The following is an 18,424-nucleotide window of genomic DNA, read 5'->3' as shown; positions in this document are numbered from 1 at the left end:
TTTTATCATGTTATCATTTCATATATAAGTTTAAATATATGATATCCTATCTAATTTGATAAGAACTAATTTATTGACGGTGTTGACGTACAGTGACAGCAATATATTTGGTGCAAGTTTAATGCAATCAAATAGTAAAGAATTTATGTATTTGAGACTATGTGAAATATATTAGAGTTCCAGTGTATTTAATTTCAATATGTTTCCTTGCAAATTATTTTTGATAAATAGTATTTTGCTGTGGTTTACTTCCGTTCATGCGAGAATACATAAACTTCAGATAAAGGCAAGTTGTGCTACGTAAATTATATCAAATATTAAATAATATATTTTAGAATGATGCGAGAAAATACATAGGACTCAGTACGTTTGGTTTTTATCAAGGAGGGACCTTAGAGGTGACACTGTCCAATTTTAATACACAGCCAGAAAATGATTCAGCTTTGGTAATCAGTCACTCATACATATTTATATTCACATGTAATAATTTTGTTTCTGCAGTTTGGATTTACATTAGATCGCACTGTTAATGATGGACTCAATCCCTATTTGGATAGTCATCAGGATGTGTGTATTCTGGAAAGAAATATTACCAACAGCAATAATAATGAAGAATTTATTTATTTCATTATGGATTTTAAAAACAAACAGTAATTATAAACAATTAAGTAAAATGAAATTAGTAGTTTCATCTTATTTTTTAGGCTTAAGGTGAAATGTGCTAATCATCAGTCCCTTTCAACTATTCATATTTATGAGAGTAAAATAAAAAAGACTCCAACAAGTAACATTTGCAATGGGTTCTTTTTGGATATGGTTGCCTATCATATTGATGATAAATTGTACTACAATGCTTCTGTAAGTTGATTTTAGTGATATAATTAAAATTATCTGGAATAATAATTGTTCATTCTACATGCATCATTTCATATTTAAACTTTAATTTACTGGATTTATGTTATGTTGACATGATTTATCAGCTTATACAGATAAGGAATGTTAATAAATAAATGGTGCATTTAATGTTATCTTAGTTGATTATTATTTTGCAATTTCTATCTAGTTATATTTATCTAAAAAATTTAAAAAACATAATTTAAACAAAACTTATAATAATTGGTTTTAGTATAAGATTCTCTAAAATATTAGCAGCTTTTTGTACTTAATGATATTTTTTTTTTTAGTTTGTTGTTGGAGTGCAAACTATATGGGAAGAAGGTTTATATAATCTGTTTTTTCACAGTTGTCCCAACTACAATCCAAACACTGAAACTGTAGTTAATTTTGAAATAGAAATAATTGAGCGTAATAGTGAAAATTATTTATCTGCAGGAGAAATGCCCCTCCCTGCATTGTATTGCATGATGTCTATATTGTTTTTCCTATCAGGAATGTTTTGGGTATTCCTGCTAAAGCAGTCAAAACACCCAGTTTTTAAGATTCATTATATGATGGCTGTATTGGTGTTCCTGAAAGCAGTTTCATTAGCTTTCCATGGTGTCAACTACCATTACATTGAAAGATTAGGATTCCATCTTACAACTTGGGCAATATTGTTCTATATTGCACATCTATTAAAAGGTGCTCTCTTATTTGTTGTTTTGGTTCTTGTTGGAACTGGATGGACTTTTATTAAGCATGTTTTGACACCAAAAGACAAAAAACTATTCATGGTAGTGATACCTTTGCAAGTTCTAGCCAATGTAGCTGAAATTATATTAGAAGAAAGTGAAGAAGGAGATAGGGAATATTTAGCTTGGAGAAATGTAGTTATTTTAGTGGATTTACTATGTTGTGGCTGTATTTTATTTCCAGTGGTTTGGTCTATAAGGCATTTGCAGGTACATTTAGACCCCGTTAGCATTTGTTATTTTATATGATAGTATGTGGTATTATAATTTTTAGGAAGCTTCAGAGACTGATGGAAAAGCAGCTATTAACTTAAGAAAGCTGAAATTGTTTAGACACTTCTACATAATGGTGGTGTGCTACATATACTCAACGCGAATTATCGTGTACCTGTTGAAAATTACAGTGCCTTTCCAATATGGGTGGTTGCATGAAATGTTCCGGGAGATGGCCACCTATGTATTTTTCGTACTTACTGCGTATAAGTTTAGACCAGCGTCCCATAATCCGTACTTTGCCCTTTCGGATGACGAGGATGATGATGTTGATGAAGTGTAAGTTAATGAGGAGAAAATATTTTAGCTTTTATATTGTTTCTTCAAGAACATATAATTTTGCATTTATAGGGATGACTTGATGTAAGGTAATGCAATATCTTATCCGTTGTAATATAGATATATTGTGTTTAGAATATTATCATTAATAGGTTCTTGAATATGTTATACCTCCTTTTTCTTTTTAGCAATAAAATTGACTAGAAATAGGCAAAAATTTCAATGAAAAAAATTTTAGTTATTGTTAGTAGTAGGACGATGGTGGTAAAGGAAGATAGGCAATGTTATAATTGAGATTAAAATCTCAGTAATATGTATGGTTGAGACATTGACACTGTTACAGTTAGACATCTCTAAGAACATCACATTTCAAATGTGATGCTTAATAGATAATTATAAGATCACTTATTAAAAACGATGTTGTTCAAATAAAATGCAAACATTAGAGTTTATATAGGTTTGCTGACTCAATTTCTCATGGCTTCTTTGGCAAAATTAGCCTGACTTGATTGGCAGTATTAATAGGGTTATATGCAATAGGGCAATGTGTTTTATTAAAATACTGTTAAAATCAAGCATTTTTGTGTCAGTTTAGCTTTGATGTTTAATGTGGATGTATGTGCTTCCTCTATAGTTAAAATATAGAATATTGGAGTATTAATTTTAATTTTATATAAAGTGGCTAGGAAAAGTAAGAGAATAGGAGACAACATATTGTTGTAGATATGTTTTGCTAGTGCATCAGATGATTCACGGGAGTGAGGTTACACATTTAAAATAAAAATGATTCTTTGAACACATTAACATAGATTTTTACATACTTTCAAGCAGTACTCTATAACGGGTTTTTAAAATTATTAGCTCCATTGGAATAATGTTAAGCGTAACTATATATGTAATTATGTATTTTTATATTTTTTTTTATTACAGGCTTACTGAAAGTGGAGTTACTGAAGGTCTGAAGAAAGTAAGCTCACGCCAAGCAAAAGCTCCACACCACCATACTCTCATGGAGGTTACCGAGGAAGAAAAGGATGCTTTGTTGGGTCAGAGTGAGAGCAGTCATGATTACGACTAATAAATTCACTCCATGTTTAGGATAATTATGTTCATTTGCTGTGATAGATTGACCAGAAGATCTTTAAATTCAAGACACCATTTTTGATAATTGTTTATCCAATGCCGTCTTAAGGACCCCTAGTACTAACAATCGATGATTAAAATTCTTATATTTTGTAGAGCAGGTGAAGATAGTGTAGTCAGGTAACATATGCTGAACCTTTTTAAATGATGCTGGTAGGTCCTGCAATGGGTAAACTTTAAGATTGTAAATAGCTCTTATTCGTAACGGAGTTAAGGGTCCATCTCATCTGGATAGAAACGATATAATTCTCTTGCACAACTTTTTCCAGCAAATACAAAAGTACATAATTAAATACTGACGATTTCCACAATCTACACCCTATATTTAGTCTTTAAGTATTATATAATGTTAAGGCTGATGTTAATAAACAGATAATTTATCACTATGCTGGGTATTGTTTTATTTTAATGTCACCAAGTTAAATAAAACACAAACTTCGTAAAAGACATTTTGTTTTATTTGTTACACACTTGAAAGTACAATGAACATAAACGTGGACATTTGCCTAGTCAGTATGTATGTATATCCTTATTGTCCGATTGTATAAAAATTATTTTTACAGTTCTTTTGGGTTTAGAAAAATGTGCGTTTACAAATATCAAAACGAATATCTGATTAAAAGTGGAATACTCGTTGAGCTCTGTATATACAGTGTGGATTATATATAATAATACACAACAGTAATAAATTTACCTTCTATATCAATATAAAATATTCTTTACAATAATGGAAATAACGATTTTACAATAATTATATCTTTATTAACCAATGAGAACATTTTTTTTAAATCAATTGTTTGTCTATTTGAGAATATTTAATGACAGTTTAATGAGAAAAAAAAGAAAGGAACTTGTATAAAATTTGAATTTATTATTGTTCTGCATTGTACCACTGAATGTTTTTCCATTAATAATAGATGCAAAATTGAACGTACATATTACAACTATGTTACCTATCATGATAAATATAAAAAACCTTCGTGTAGTCTATATCGGCAAGCGTTACGTTTAACCTTCTTGATTTTTATCACATAAAATAAGACTTGGATTTATTTTTAAGGCATCGGTTTAAAGTAAATCGATATCGACATTATTTGACACGCTCTTTTCTATGAAACGCCTAATCTCGGAAACCGAACATATCTATATTGTTTTGATTATTGGTTTACGAATAAATTTAGTCGAGATTTATTCTACATTCATCCGCATATCGAGGGCCCGCTTAATGATACTTTGCCAAGTAAAACAATCGAAATAATAACAGTTTGAATGTGCGTATCGTCGTTTTGGGTGTCCTGGATACAATGTTCGTGATCTAATGGTATATGCAATGGCAATGCGTCCAAATATCTGGATATTTGGCACGTCCGACTGTGTCTCGAATCAGACCGGAGTTACTTCCGATCTAGACGGCTTATATCAAACGCTCTTTTGCGTGATGGTCGTAGTGGCAGTGGGCAATGGGGCCTTCACCAAACCTCTTACTGGTGTATTATCGCCCAGGCTCAAGGTGCGTAAGAGGGTGTTACGGAAGTCCTCGGAAAACAGGCAGTAAATGTAGAAGGTGATTGAATAGTTGGTTACCTCTAATAGGTTGGCGATGGCACGAAATACCTGAAAAAATATCACGACATGTAGTCTTTACTACAATTCAAATAATGTGTCGTACCTGGTAAGGATATTTCATCAGATTGCTATCGGATAGCGTGACGTTGAGGATTACCATGGGCGTTACGCAGACCAAAAACAAGATGCTCGTCGATCCCAACAAGAGGACTAATCTACGTTCTTCGGCAAATTTTCTGGGGTCTTCTTCGCCCGATGTGGTTCGACTTAAAGTCATTTTTCTTCTCTTCTCGCAAGATCTCCTGTACACACATTAATCAGGTATTAATACTATATTGAAACAAAAAACTAATACGAATTAATACAGTTTATGCATAACAATAACAAAAAAAAATGCAAATGAAGATAAATAATATTTCTTTTTGATAACACCGGTGTACAAGAAAAATAAAAATTTCCTGTGCATGGGTGGTTTTACTTGATATATAATGATCGCTAACTCTGTCGAAAGTGATGTAAGAGGGCGGGGGATAGTATTTCTAGCGTCGCTAATATGTGTATTTGTGTATTACAGAGGAACATGTTTCATATATTTTTTACCGCCTCAAATTGAGAGTTTGTAAATGTTTCAGAGACGCTGACTCGTTTTGCTATATTTTCGAAGTATTTATTGAAGTAACAGAAAAAAAACGATTTAAGTACAAATTTAAAGAGTTGCGAAGTTTATCAAGCTTACTTGAATCTACCTGTTAAAAGTCAAGACAAAAAAAGGCCTCACATGTGTCATGTAACTCTTGCATATATGTAATGAAGTTTGTAGTGTCAAGAATTTGGAGGGAACCAAGTGACCATCGCACAGATCGTTATTTTTGTATTGTAAATCCACTTAAAGGTAAAAATTCAAACTTGTTATCCAGATCTACTATCGACATCCGCACTAATACCCCATACAGAAAAGAATCCTGTACCTGCCCTTCTTATAGAGAAAATTCTGTATTAATAAGAGTTATTCGTATCAGGGTTAAAACAATGGATTCTGAACTGATAACTTGATTCTGATCACAAAATATTGAGATTTCCTCTGTATTTTGTGATTGATTATATGGATTGAGGACAATAACAAACGGAGAATGACCGTATCTAAGGAATATCCCAACATTTTAAAGGGAATTATTCAAAGAGCTGGTTATAAACCTGCACAAGTGTTAAACATTTTCCTTGAAGCTAAAGTGCTAGAATTTCTCGAGGAATTAATTCGGCCATTAGCTGTTATAAATCACTTAAGAACGAAATAGATAAGAAGGCAAGACAAACATCGTTGAAAAAGCCAGACCCATCCTTACCAGCGAAAAATGATGACGACAGTGTTTTTTTAAAAAAATCGTGGATTCGTTTTTTCAGTTTTTAATAAGTTTTGTTGTATTACCTATTATATCTATTATTGTATGTTATTTAAAAATAGCAATTAACATACGATAAAATATTTGGGTGTCTACTACATTTCTTCTGACGTATCCCCAGCACATTCATATATAAAAATAATTCTACTTCATTTAAAATGAAATTATTGCAACATAATAGTCATAGAAAAAAATAATAGTATTTAGCAATTATTTATTATATTTTTTTTAAATTAGTACGAGAAGAAATGTGTACATCTCCGTCTCACTTAACGTACGATTGAAAAGAATAAATATTTAAAATAAACTAATCCGACCAATTATCTCCGTCCTTTCCTCTCTCACAACTTACACAAGAAGGAATTCGTGCATCTTCGTCTGATATAACGAATGAATAAAAACAGTCGAACCGTTCATTTCACTGAGAATAGTAATTACTATTTTCAGTGGCTAGTTTTTTGACTATCGACTGTTTTGCGACTATCGATTGTTTAGACTATTTTCAGTCGATAGTTCACAACGCTAATTTTTACCTTTTAACACATAAAATCAAATACAGAACTATTTCTTCTTCTTATTTTTGTTTCTAGTTATGAAAGCAACACACATTAGGTATACATGTCTGTTATTGTCCTGGCGGAAAAATGCTATAGAACGGTGTAATGCTATTTAAACTACACTTGTAAGTATTTTCAAAATGTCATTCCTAATTTTGACGTTTCTGTTAAATTTTGATTATGATATTTTGGCAGTACTTATTTAAAAATCGAAATAGATAATGAATGATTAAATATGTCAGCACAGAATTGACTTTGACAATTGAAATGAAAACTGACAATTCAACTAACAAATTCAACTACAATAATTCAAAATATATTTGGATGACAAGCAATAATAAGCTTAAATTAACAAAACACTAAAATAAAGCAGAAGTAAAAGTTGTCCAAATTATGACATTATATTACCTATAAACTATAAGTATTCTCAAATTGAGCGCCGCTAAAAGTATTACTGGTATAACTTTGAAAATCAGTTCCAGTACCACCTAAAACAAAAAGAAAACAGCCGATTCGTTTCTTTAGGACGGTGTTTTTAGTCGTGAACTTACCTTATAAACATTATATGCCGGGTGGGACACGTATTCTGTGTTTTCAGTTCGTTGATAGATGACGTTACCGTCCGGAAGCAACCTACAGGTCTTTACGTAGCTACGAAAAATAATGGGCGTATACAGGACGAAGGTCAGTACGGGAATCAGAATGACGGCCCTTATCGGCGAACCCAGGATAGGCCGTGCGTGGCCAGGGTGGCACACACTAACGTATCTCTCTAGGGTGAGGGCTAGCAGCATCATTACTCCGATGCCGAGGCAACCGTTGCCCAGAAAGAGCTCCAGGTGTGCGAAATAGTGCGCCGGCACGGGGCTTTCCCAGTGTCCGTGCTCGCGATGTACCAGGACTCTCCACGCGAACGGCAAAGCGAACAGTATCGCTAACAATGCAGCGGCTGAATAACCTGGAAAATAACATTGCTATGGAGTTATAGAAGGAACATTTTACTAATATATATGATTTTTTTAATTGTTGGTCGATGATGTAATTAAACTCACATACGGCTTATATCACTCACAAGAAACATCCAACTTCATCTTAACAAAGTCGAATTGCGGTTGAAATCGTGGCGTATCAAGGCAAATGAGACAAAATCTACCCATGTGACATTCACCCATTGTAGAAGAAAATGTCCCTCAGTAAAATTGAATAATCATGAATTTCCGCAAGCAGACAACGTTAAATATCTGGGAATGCATTTCTATCGACGTTTGACATGGAAGAAACATGTAGTGACAAAACGCGAACAGCTTGCGGTTAAACTAACCAAATGTACTGGCTGATAGGGCGTAAATCTAAATTAGTATTAGATAAAAAGGTTTTGCTGTTTAAGTCAATACTTAAGCCCATTTGGACCTATGGTATTGAACTGTGTGGTATTACTAGCAAATCTAACATAGATATCCTCCAGAGGTTCCAGAATAAAGTGTTGCGAGTCATCGTTCATGCTCCATATTACGTCAGTTTTTATTAAAAAAAATTATACGTACTCTTTATTGAACATCTTTATTGAACAAATATGAACAGTACAAGAACTAATAAACTATGAACGACAAAATTTTTAACCTTAGAAAAGTAAGGCCCTACCAAACCAGTCTGAAATCCAAAATGGCTGTTGTAGTACGTTGGAATCAAACTCAAATACGCACTGGCAGACCAAGATATAATGGATAGTCAAACGTAATTTTACAACTATGAGTCGTCCAGACGAAATAACGACCCAGACCAGGCCCAAACTATCACTAGTCTCTGCTATAACTGCTATAATTCGCCTCTGTGTAAAATAAAGCAGTTTTTTAAGTAAAATAATAGTTTTTAAAGACATTTTCACATATTTTAACTAATATACAGTCTATCCAAAGTTGCTGTGAACATACGTCATCAATATGTATAATGTATTGTCTGTCGCAATTTATAAATTTGCTTTAGAATTAGACAACATTTTTCTTCTCATTTTATTCTAGTTAAAAAGAGATACAATGCTGCCTCGTAAGTTCGAACATGTAAATGAATGAACCTGTCAAATTCGTCCGGTTGTCAGACGTACGCAACATTCTTGAAAGCAATAATGATAAGAGGTTATAACTCTAACCGATAAACTATTGTGGCTGCATAATTAACTTTAATTTTTAGATGTACTATACATGATAAAATAAATTATATTTGATAACATTTTTGTTTCATTATTTGATTTAGATTAGAATTTTGTTATAGGTCATAGACAAAATAAATTAAAACTCAGAGTTGACGTGGCAATATTGCACCGTTTTAACGTCATAAATTGAGATGACGTATGTTCACACCAACTTTGGATAGACCATACAGATATAGCACAAACCTAGACAAGTAAATATCAATAAGTTCAATTAGATATTAGATCATTTTACTTCATTAACTTATTGTGGTAGTTCTTTAACCAAATCTCAAATATATTCGTCAACTAGATGGCCTCATATTGTGTTAAATTAATGTACGTACAACTATAAACAAATCCAATGATAAGGATATTTATTTTTGTCGCAAACGATAAAAGTTAGGACATCAGAGTATTTAGCAGTTTTATATAACAATTTTAATTCCAACAAACGTTAAAAACGCCTTTTTTAACATTGATGCGCATTAGTCCAGTCAGTTTGTGTTTCCGTAAAAGATTTGGGACGATATTTCTTAAATGGTCTGTGTTGACGGCATCAATTGATCCGAATGATGCGGAACGAATCATACGGTGCGTTCGCAATTCCGTTAATTTGTCTCGCGAGAAGTTGCATACGACATTTCGAAAATCCAGTCAGTCAGTCAGTCAGTGGGTTATGCACGTTTACGCTGTAAGAAACTAATTTTAACCGAAAATTTTTTCGCCTAATTTTGGAGGATTCAAAATCGGACTTATCATGTGGTGGCAGAAGAAACTTTTAATGTGAGTTATTTTGAGTTCTAATCATTTTTAAAAACATTTTGTTAGATTATTATGATTAAAAAAAAATTGTTTTTTTAGGCATGGCGTCAAGATTACATAAAATACATTGTTATCCGTTAAATTGGTTAATTACTGTTTTGGCTTTGTTTTTTGCTTAATTGATTTAAATGTATCCTAACACTATTTCAGTTGTTTTTGGGCAATTTATTAATCAGATTAGAAATTGTTATCTTTGAAAGTGACATATTATTGTAAATTATTCTGATATTTCTTGTTTTTTAATATTTAATTAATTGTTATAAGTAATTTTGAGTTAAGAAAAGGAGAGAAAATAATGTTGTAAATAAAATCTCTCTGCTTTGGTTAAATTAATGCGTAAATACGAGATTATTTATTTAAACGAATAATGTAAAAAATATATTAAATAAAATAAATAAAACAGAAATAATATAAAATCGATATGTACGACAACTAATGTTTAAACGACTATATAAGAATTGTTCTTCTGATTCTGTTCTTCTTGATATGAGCTTGTACTCCGACGTTTGTATTTTACAATTAACTTGTTTACAATTAATTATTCTGTTTCTGGTCTTGATTATTGTTGTTGACCTTTCCCTTCTTGTTAATTCTGATGCTGAAGGTTTCTGTTCTTACTAATTCTGACGTTCTTTGGTTAATTCTGATTCTCACTCTTGAGATTGATTCACACTGTGGATGCATCGTGTTTTATCTCCACCGGGTTCATGGAAAAGAACTCTTTCGTTCAGAATTTTGGAGAGGCTCTTCCAGCTAGGAACTTCTCACGCGAATGGAACACATGAGTTACGGATTCTTAAAAATACTCTAATATTCTACTATTTCGGGCCTTCTTGAAGTTTAGTGTTATAACCACCATAAGAGGTCTTCTACCAGATCTAACTTCCTACAAGCATCCTCTCGATAACAAGCCGATGAGACATTCTTTTTTGCTAGTGATGTATTTTCTATTTTGCTCGGTATTTCCTATTTTGACTTGGCTTCACTAGCTTTGATGCAATAGGATATTTTTTATTTTCTCATGTCTCAAATATTACAAAAACAGTTAAATTCTAATTCCTAAATATTTTCCTAAACTTAAAATTAAACATCTTTCTTAAATATTCGTAAGTATAATTACGTTGCAATAACAATGTTGGATAGTGAGGGTGGTACAGAGGATTCTTTAGTGGTGCATAAACTAGAGGTGTTACTGTTATTGATTTTAGTGAATTGGATGAATATTTGATTTGTTATATAGAATTGTGTTGTCTACCTATGTCAGTTTAGTAGAAAAAATCGGCTTAATAACGTTTGAAAGAAAAAATTGGTTATAAAAGAATATGTTGTGGAAAAATAGAATTGTCGAACGAGATATTAAATGAATAATTGGCCTAAAATCCTATGAAATTTAATAGGCGCTTCTAAGAGAGTTTCCTAGTTGCCTTGGGAGTAAAATAGTCTCTCTCCAGATATTTCATATCTGCTTTTATTTCTTACTCCATTTTTTATGATCCATAGTCTTATTGTTTCCTTTTCTCTATTTTTGTTTTTTTTTCTAGTTGTTTTGTTATTGTTTATTTACAAATCATTTGCCTACTATGTTTAGTAAAATTTCAATTAAGGGTATTTATTCTACATAGCAGCGATAACTCTTTAGTGTATAAGCGGAAACAAAATTAAAGTTATAGTACATCCTCCTTGCTCATCAAATTTCATATTTACATCATGAAATTACTATTTATCACAAAAGTACAAAAAATTTATTTTTTTAAAATCAAACCTTAGACTAAACATTTAGTTGAAGTTAGTTAAATTAAGTAAGATTAAAAAAATGTTGCCATTAAATGTTGGCCTCGTCAAAATGGCCACCCTTGTTTATAATTACTTCTTCACAAATTGTGTTCATTCTTTTTATTAACTTATTTGAGTATTCGGAGTCTAGTGACTTCCATTCACTTTGTAAGTATCCCCACAAATTTGCTGAGCTCGATGGGTGATTGTGTTGAGCTCGTCATGATTGTGTCATTATTTGCAAAATTCCTTCATTTTGTTTTACCTCTAGTTTTACTTCTACCAAAATCACCATTTTTATCATTCACACGTTGAATTCGATGAAGTATGGTTGTCGCAAGCTTCACACATCATTTGATAACCTTCAGCCATCTTTTTTCGAAAGAATAACGTTAAAGACAGTGATAAAAACTGCAAATTCTAAGAAATTGACCGTAAAACATTTGTGGTCATATATTGTTGATTAGAAACTAAAAAAAGGAGGAGGTTCTATTTTCGACTGCATAGTGCAAGAGTACACTTCCGAGGTCTCATTGGAACCAAGTCAGAAGTCACAAAAACAAATTGCACGTACAAAATTTCCACATATTTTTTTATTTAAAATAATCAGATCATTGTGTATAATGTAATTGCAGAGCTGATGTGACAGAAAATTGGATGTCGTTCAGTGCAAAAGTCATTGTTTGCTTTTTGAGCTTTAACCATATCATATGAGGATATGAGGGTAACTGCTTGTACAGTGTAACGGTTACCACTTTCAGCTTACACGCGGTGGTCGCATGTTCTATTCCTGGATGGGAAAACAAGTTCTTGTTGTTGTTCTAGTTTGGTAGAATATTTCTCAAATCTCTTAGGCTAGGTAGCGGACTCCGGGGCCTGAAGCTTGTTTCTCTATTCCTATTTTTCCTCGTACTCATAATAAAATATGTACATAATAATCGTTGTAATAACTATATGAAAATAAACTAAAACCTTATTTAACCTATCTACTACACGTAACGATTATTATGTACATATTTTATTTTAAAACGTTTTTTTAGTGTTAAAAATCTAAGTTTGATTATTTTTTACTTTTTAGTGAAGTCCTTATTTATTTTTTAGGTTCGCTACAATTTTTATGTTAAAAATATTTTATGTTGAATATAACTCCAATACTAACTTTTAAATATTTCTTGCAGTATTTTTTATGTCTAAAAATATGAGTTTTCCAAACATTTGAACGGTGGTTTACATGATATTATTTGATTAAAGAAAACTTCCTGTCATACGATATTAACAACTTCTTGGGTTGAAAATACGTTAGTATGTTTGGAAAAAATTATACTGGAAATGAAGATTTTCACCAAATAAGCAATCGATGCTTTATGAAGTGTTATAAATAACTCATCTGGGCTGGCGGATGAATGTTTCATTTTGTTTATAGTATTCTGTCTTGCGATTAGAATTTTGCGTGGTTGATTCTCTGGTATTCCTATTTATCATTCAGTATTTTTAGATATCGATTCATGATGCACTTTATTTCTAATTAATTTAAATATTTGTTTGTTTGAAGATTGGATAAATGATTGATGCACGTTGTTGCGCTTGGAATATATAAATTTTAGTCATAGAAGTATATATAGAGAGTAGTTTTAGTGTTTTCTATTTTATTATAATTTATTATCTTTATGTGGAGGCTGAATTTAGACCGAATTGTGGTTGTTTATGTAAGATTTTCGCACTGGGCTAGTATCAAATGTGGAAAGTGTTCAATTGTTCTTTTTTTAATTAATTTTCTTTCTACCTTCAATTATATATTTTGGCCGTCATTTTTGGGCAGCTCTAAAAGCTGAACATGTTCTTCTAGAAGTGTTTAACTTCTTCAGGCATCTTACAATAGTTCAGCTGTGAGTGCAAAGCCATTTGTGGAATTTATTTGAGATACTAGATTTGGTCAAAAGCTGGACATCATCAGAAAGATGTTGTCTCACCACTGCTTTTTAACAAAGTAAATTAGTTTTGAAGGATTTTTTAAAATTTGAAGCTTTATTGGGAAAATAGATACAATGTATTTTATTAAATATATTGTCCATCTATTACTGCTAGTTTTCCCATCTTCTAGGCGGAAGTTACGGATTCTCTCTCGAAAGAACGATATATTTTGAGGTTATCCACGGATCGATCCATTTTTTGGTGCCTTCATAAGAAGTACGAAGTGCTGCTCAGATAGGTTACGATTCATATATCGAAACAAGACAGAGCAAGCTTTGGAGAATATGGCGGGTGGGCTAGCATTTTCAATTTTAATGACTCCTAGCACGTTTTCACCGGTTTTGCATCATGTGCTCGAGCGTTGTCCTGCTGAAGAATAACAAGTTTTATGTCGTTGCTCGTCTTGCGGTCGTTTTGTGCAGTGCTGGGCTCAAGCGCATCAATTGTAGACGATAACGATCAATATTGATAGTTAGAAGTTCCAGTTAAAATTTCCAGAAAGTGTGATTTATTCTGTAGTGTTAGTGTCAAATGTACCTGATGAGATTTAATAAATAGTAACATATAAATGATGTAATGTAATGTAATGATGTAAACCTTTTAAAATAAATTTATATGCTTGATATATTGCATCACAATTTAATATTTATTTTGAAAAAAACTATTTGAACAAAGTAACAATAAACAAAACTCTAACAAATAAATGGAAGTAAAGCAGTCTAATAAATAGAAGTGATAGAAATAATACTGCGTGACATATATTTTGTTCTATAACATTAAGCAAAACAGATTTTTTTAATGTTTTTAATGTTTTTAACAATGCCATAAGGGATTGAAAACATGTATTCTTATTTATATTAGAAAAATTTCACAGAGTGTAATTAAAGAACTAATAACACAATTTCAAAAAAAAAACGGCTAATATTTATTTTATTTCTTGACATGGTACACTAACAGGTCTTTGATTTTCTTCATTATTTAACCTTGACATTTTATTTCTTGTTTTATCTTGTGTTATCTTGTCATCATCGTGTTTCATCAATGAGATTATCTCTGCACTATGTACCGTTATCTAATAAATTATATGATATATGAAAGTAAAATTGGTTTTGTTAATGTTATAACTGATGTTTTTTTTAATTTCCAGCTCGTTTTTCATTATTGCTACCAATGCATCATTCTTTTATGGAGAACCATGCAGTCCTCGCAATACGGCGTACTTGTACATCAACACATGGAACATACCAGATGACGCCACCCGTTGTGTGGACATAACGGGATATAGAGACCATTCACGCAAAGATTTTCATCATGCCTTTTTCAAGCTAGTCGCGGAAGCCAACACTCTTTACGGCGACCATATGAATCTCACCATCTTTCCCGTCACGTTGGTTCATCTGTTGCCGCTAGTCGAAACTGTCGATTTTTCCGGAAACTTAATCAAGAAAATACCACCACGAGCTAATATCTGGGCGCCACGTCTCGCAAAGCTACTTCTACGAGAAAACTTATTGCAAATGACCAAAAAACGACCCTTCATCCAATCCGATACCCTACAAACTCTCATGCTGAGTAATAATAAAATCACTAAAATTTACCCGATAACATTCACAAAACTACCAGCTCTTGAAGTATTGTATTTAGATGGTAATAATATCAAGAACATCTATCCTACCACCTTTTTACCTCTGAAGATTTTGAAGTATCTTCATTTGGGAGACAATGCAATTGAGAAATTTCCACCGAAAGAGAAGATGCCTCCAAAGTTAATGCAATACATACAAAAGAAACAACGAATTTTAAATCCAAAAATGATACAACAAAAAACCAACATTACTCAGGATTCTTTAAGAAGAAATAGGAGGAGAAATTTGAAGGTTTTGTAAATATATTCGACATCTTGTTAGAATTGATTTTTAAAAATAGCTTGTAATATTTATACGTTTTTATAGCACGAAAGCTAACAAGTCTTTGTTCTTATTTATATCTATCCTATTACAATTAATTGGCTTTAAAATTGTGTTATTGATTAAATAAAGTTTTAAATAAATTATATATTCTAAAATATCATTCAACTGTGTATTAAACATTGTTTTCTTGCCCAATGTTGTGGCAGTCGCGTCTTCTAGATTAAGCTTGGAGATGGCTTTGAAAGTTTTTGCTGCTTATAAACCAACACTACAAACAGATGTCTAGCCACGTAAGTACGAGTACCTGAACATAGGCTGGCCCATATTTAGGATCATAGTGATAGCCCGTATTCGAAATTCTTGATTGAAATGAACTTGACCTTGTACTTCACAAGTCATACATTACAAACAATTAATCAGTTGGACTATAAATAAAATATATTGTTACACTGTTTAGTTCTAATTTTGTTTAAGAGAAAAATACTGTTTTACCTACTTTTCGAAATTCAAAAAACAGATTGATATCTCGCGCTGAACTGCCGAGGTAGCAGATCAATTGAAAAGTCCCCGGCATACCATAGTAAAATAAATTTTTTTGGCAAAATTAGTTTTCTTATTCAGCATAATTCCCTTCAAGGGTGATACACTGATTATAGCGACCCTCCAATGTTTCGATACAATTTTTGTAGTACGATTTGTCCTTTGCTTCAAAATAGGCCTCAGTTTCGGTGATCACCTCTTCGATGAAAATTTCTCTTGAGAAACATTCTTTTGAGATCTGAGAGCAGGAAATAGTCGCGGGGGGCGGATCTGGAGAATACGGTGGATGAAGAAGCAATTCGAAGCCCAATTCATGGATTTTTGACATGGTGCATTGTCTTGGTGAAGCAGCACTTTCTTTTTCTTCGATTTTTCTTCGTTTTTCGACGATTTTGTCCTTCAAACGGTCCAATAACGTATGTAATTGTCGCTGTTGATAGTCCTTTCTTTTTCTAATTCTAGTACAGCCATTTATGTGTCAGGCCGGGCCTTTTCAATTGACCTGTTAGAGTGATTGCCATGTTAGGACGAATGAATGCAACAGAAGATTTTTGCATCTTTCTATTGTTTATTATAGAGAATTGCTTCTAGTCCAATTTTTTTTATTTTTGACTAACTTATAATGAAATGTTCAGTCAAAAAGCTACACAAAAAGAACTAATATACACTATTCTCTATTGCTTTCTTACTATAAACTATTACTCTCCAACATACGATAAATTAAATTAATGAAACAAAGAAACGCGAAAGCTAATCTCCAGAGAACATATTGCAGGATATACCGGCAAAACTTCAACCATTTACGAGCTGAAATAAGATAAAATGAAAGTTAACGGCATCGAAATGCAAACACGCCATTTAGGAAAAAAGTTGGAGCATAATCTGTGGAGTAAAAGCTATCCCGAAGTGCATTTTATTGATAGAGCGACACTTGGAGGCCATATTAGAATTGTGAAGGAAAAAGGCAAAACAACCGTGATCCGGGATGTAGTAATATTTTATGGAACTATAAAATGAATATTACAAGTTTCCTTTTTATTTTTGTTGGATTTATGACGAAATGTTTGGAATAATGTAATTTAATTTTATTTAACTATATTAATTAATCATATTTTTTAAACAGTTGTCGTTCGACCTTCGTAGAGTAAAGACGTGTTTGGAGCGACGGTCAGTGTAATAAATTTGAAAGTGTACTACCTGTGCCACAAATGCGATTTTAAAAAATAAGTAAAAACCGTGACGACAATAACAGTGTTAAAACTGCGCGTTAAATGTTTAGTGAAAATGTGTTTAAAACGATGGTCACTGCAATAAAGTAACAAAGGTAAAATTTTGGGGGCTGTTAAGGGTCGGAGGTGCATCATCTGTACCACAAATGCGGCGTTATAACGGTTCTGAAACAAATACCGGTACTGAAATTTTTGTAAAAACGTGAATTAAACTATTCATTAAATAAAAATGATTAATAGAGAGAACCAGAGACTAAATGAGATGGAAACACAATCCTCAACGTCAGGTGAAGCTTATCTGGCACAACAGAATCAAATCTTTTGTCAAGAAAACCATAAGAGAACGCAAAATGAGCAAGCTCTCTATAATGCGTATATTAACGAAAAAACAGCCCGACGGAATCTGGAAATTGCACTAACAAATATGCAAAAACAATTAGATGCACTACAACTCCTAATAAAAAACCAAAACACATACAATCCAACTAGCATTCCCGTAGTGAACCAGTGCACTGAAAACAAATTGCCTGTAAACTATGAAACAGACGAGGAAGAATTGCAAAAAGAAGTAGGCTGGATAACAGTTAAAAGAAATAAGAAACGAAAAGCAAACTACACACCTGAAGCTTCACCACAACAACCAAAAACCATTAAAGCACAAGAATTGAATAAAGAAATAAAAGTGCCGAGACCACCTCCAATTATAGTAAGTAATGTCACAGACTTTGACTTGCTATATGAAACAATGAAAACAAATAATATACTATTTAGAGCAACAACATTAAACAATGGACAAATCAAATTAAACGCCGAATGTCGTAAAACTTTTACGAAAATTGCTGAGTGCTTGGAATTCCTAAAATTACAATGGCACTCGTATGAAGATAAGCAAACCAGAGACATTAAAGTAATGGCAAGAGGGCTTCCACCGACAGCTAAAACTACTAAAATAGTGGAAGAGTTAATAAAAAATGGACTTAAATGTACTGACGTCACAAATATCCTGAAAAAAGAACGAAATAAAAATAACAATGGAGAAATAGTTGTCCAGAAGAAGCCTTTACCACTGTTTATGTTATCATTCCAACATAACACGGACATAAAAGCAATTTATGAAATTAAACAAATTCTAGGAGTCGAAG

General features: G+C 32.3%; 3 protein-coding genes across 3 annotated transcripts in view; 2 read left to right on the top strand and 1 right to left on the bottom strand.

The window, feature by feature from the left end:
* The first annotated feature begins 60 nt into the window (after nucleotides 1-60).
* LOC143198866 (protein GPR107) lies at nucleotides 61-3,712 on the top strand. Its single transcript, XM_076408443.1, has 7 exons — nucleotides 61-286; nucleotides 336-446; nucleotides 502-650; nucleotides 705-858; nucleotides 1,185-1,841; nucleotides 1,906-2,183; nucleotides 3,114-3,712. The coding sequence occupies exons 1-7, from the start codon at nucleotides 200-202 to the stop codon at nucleotides 3,259-3,261; spliced, it is 1,584 nt and encodes a 527-aa protein (XP_076264558.1). The 5' UTR covers nucleotides 61-199; the 3' UTR covers nucleotides 3,262-3,712.
* An 891-nt stretch (nucleotides 3,713-4,603) lies between these two features.
* The window catches only part of LOC143198879 (putative G-protein coupled receptor B0563.6), a 244,349-nt gene continuing 230,528 nt past the window's right edge, over nucleotides 4,604-18,424 (bottom strand). Inside the window, exons 5-8 of the mRNA XM_076408484.1 lie at nucleotides 7,401-7,807; nucleotides 7,258-7,337; nucleotides 4,996-5,194; nucleotides 4,604-4,940 (exon numbers count right to left, since the gene is read on the bottom strand). Of these exons, the coding sequence (XP_076264599.1) occupies nucleotides 4,746-4,940; nucleotides 4,996-5,194; nucleotides 7,258-7,337; nucleotides 7,401-7,807 (881 nt within the window). The 3' untranslated portion in view covers nucleotides 4,604-4,745. The remainder of the gene's footprint in view (nucleotides 4,941-4,995; nucleotides 5,195-7,257; nucleotides 7,338-7,400; nucleotides 7,808-18,424) is intronic.
* On the top strand, nucleotides 9,573-15,656 carry LOC143199105 (uncharacterized). Its single transcript, XM_076408853.1, has 2 exons — nucleotides 9,573-9,820; nucleotides 14,751-15,656. Exons 1-2 carry the CDS (start codon nucleotides 9,795-9,797, stop codon nucleotides 15,487-15,489), a joined length of 765 nt encoding a protein of 254 aa, XP_076264968.1. The 5' UTR covers nucleotides 9,573-9,794; the 3' UTR covers nucleotides 15,490-15,656.

This window comes from Rhynchophorus ferrugineus, unplaced genomic scaffold (genome assembly GCF_030347505.1).
Source record: "Rhynchophorus ferrugineus isolate W39M unplaced genomic scaffold, kcgeb_rfMv2 rfM6, whole genome shotgun sequence".
Lineage (NCBI taxonomy): Eukaryota > Metazoa > Arthropoda > Insecta > Coleoptera > Curculionidae > Rhynchophorus > Rhynchophorus ferrugineus.
Note: the sequence above shows the minus strand (reverse complement) of the source record. Positions and strands in the feature narration are given on the sequence as shown.

Excerpts from the sequence above, each read along its gene's own strand:
- LOC143199105 (XM_076408853.1), top strand. The coding sequence starts at position 9,795 with ATGTGGTGGCAGAAGAAACTTTTAAT. Across the intron at positions 9,821-14,750 it reads TGGCAGAAGAAACTTTTAAT|CTCGTTTTTCATTATTGCTA; the intron begins GTGAGTTATTTT and ends TTTAATTTCCAG.
- LOC143198866 (XM_076408443.1), top strand. The coding sequence starts at position 200 with ATGTTTCCTTGCAAATTATTTTTGATAAATAGTATTTTGCTGTGGTTT. Across the intron at positions 287-335 it reads TACATAAACTTCAGATAAAG|AATGATGCGAGAAAATACAT; the intron begins GCAAGTTGTGCT and ends AATATATTTTAG. Across the intron at positions 1,842-1,905 it reads GGTCTATAAGGCATTTGCAG|GAAGCTTCAGAGACTGATGG; the intron begins GTACATTTAGAC and ends TATAATTTTTAG.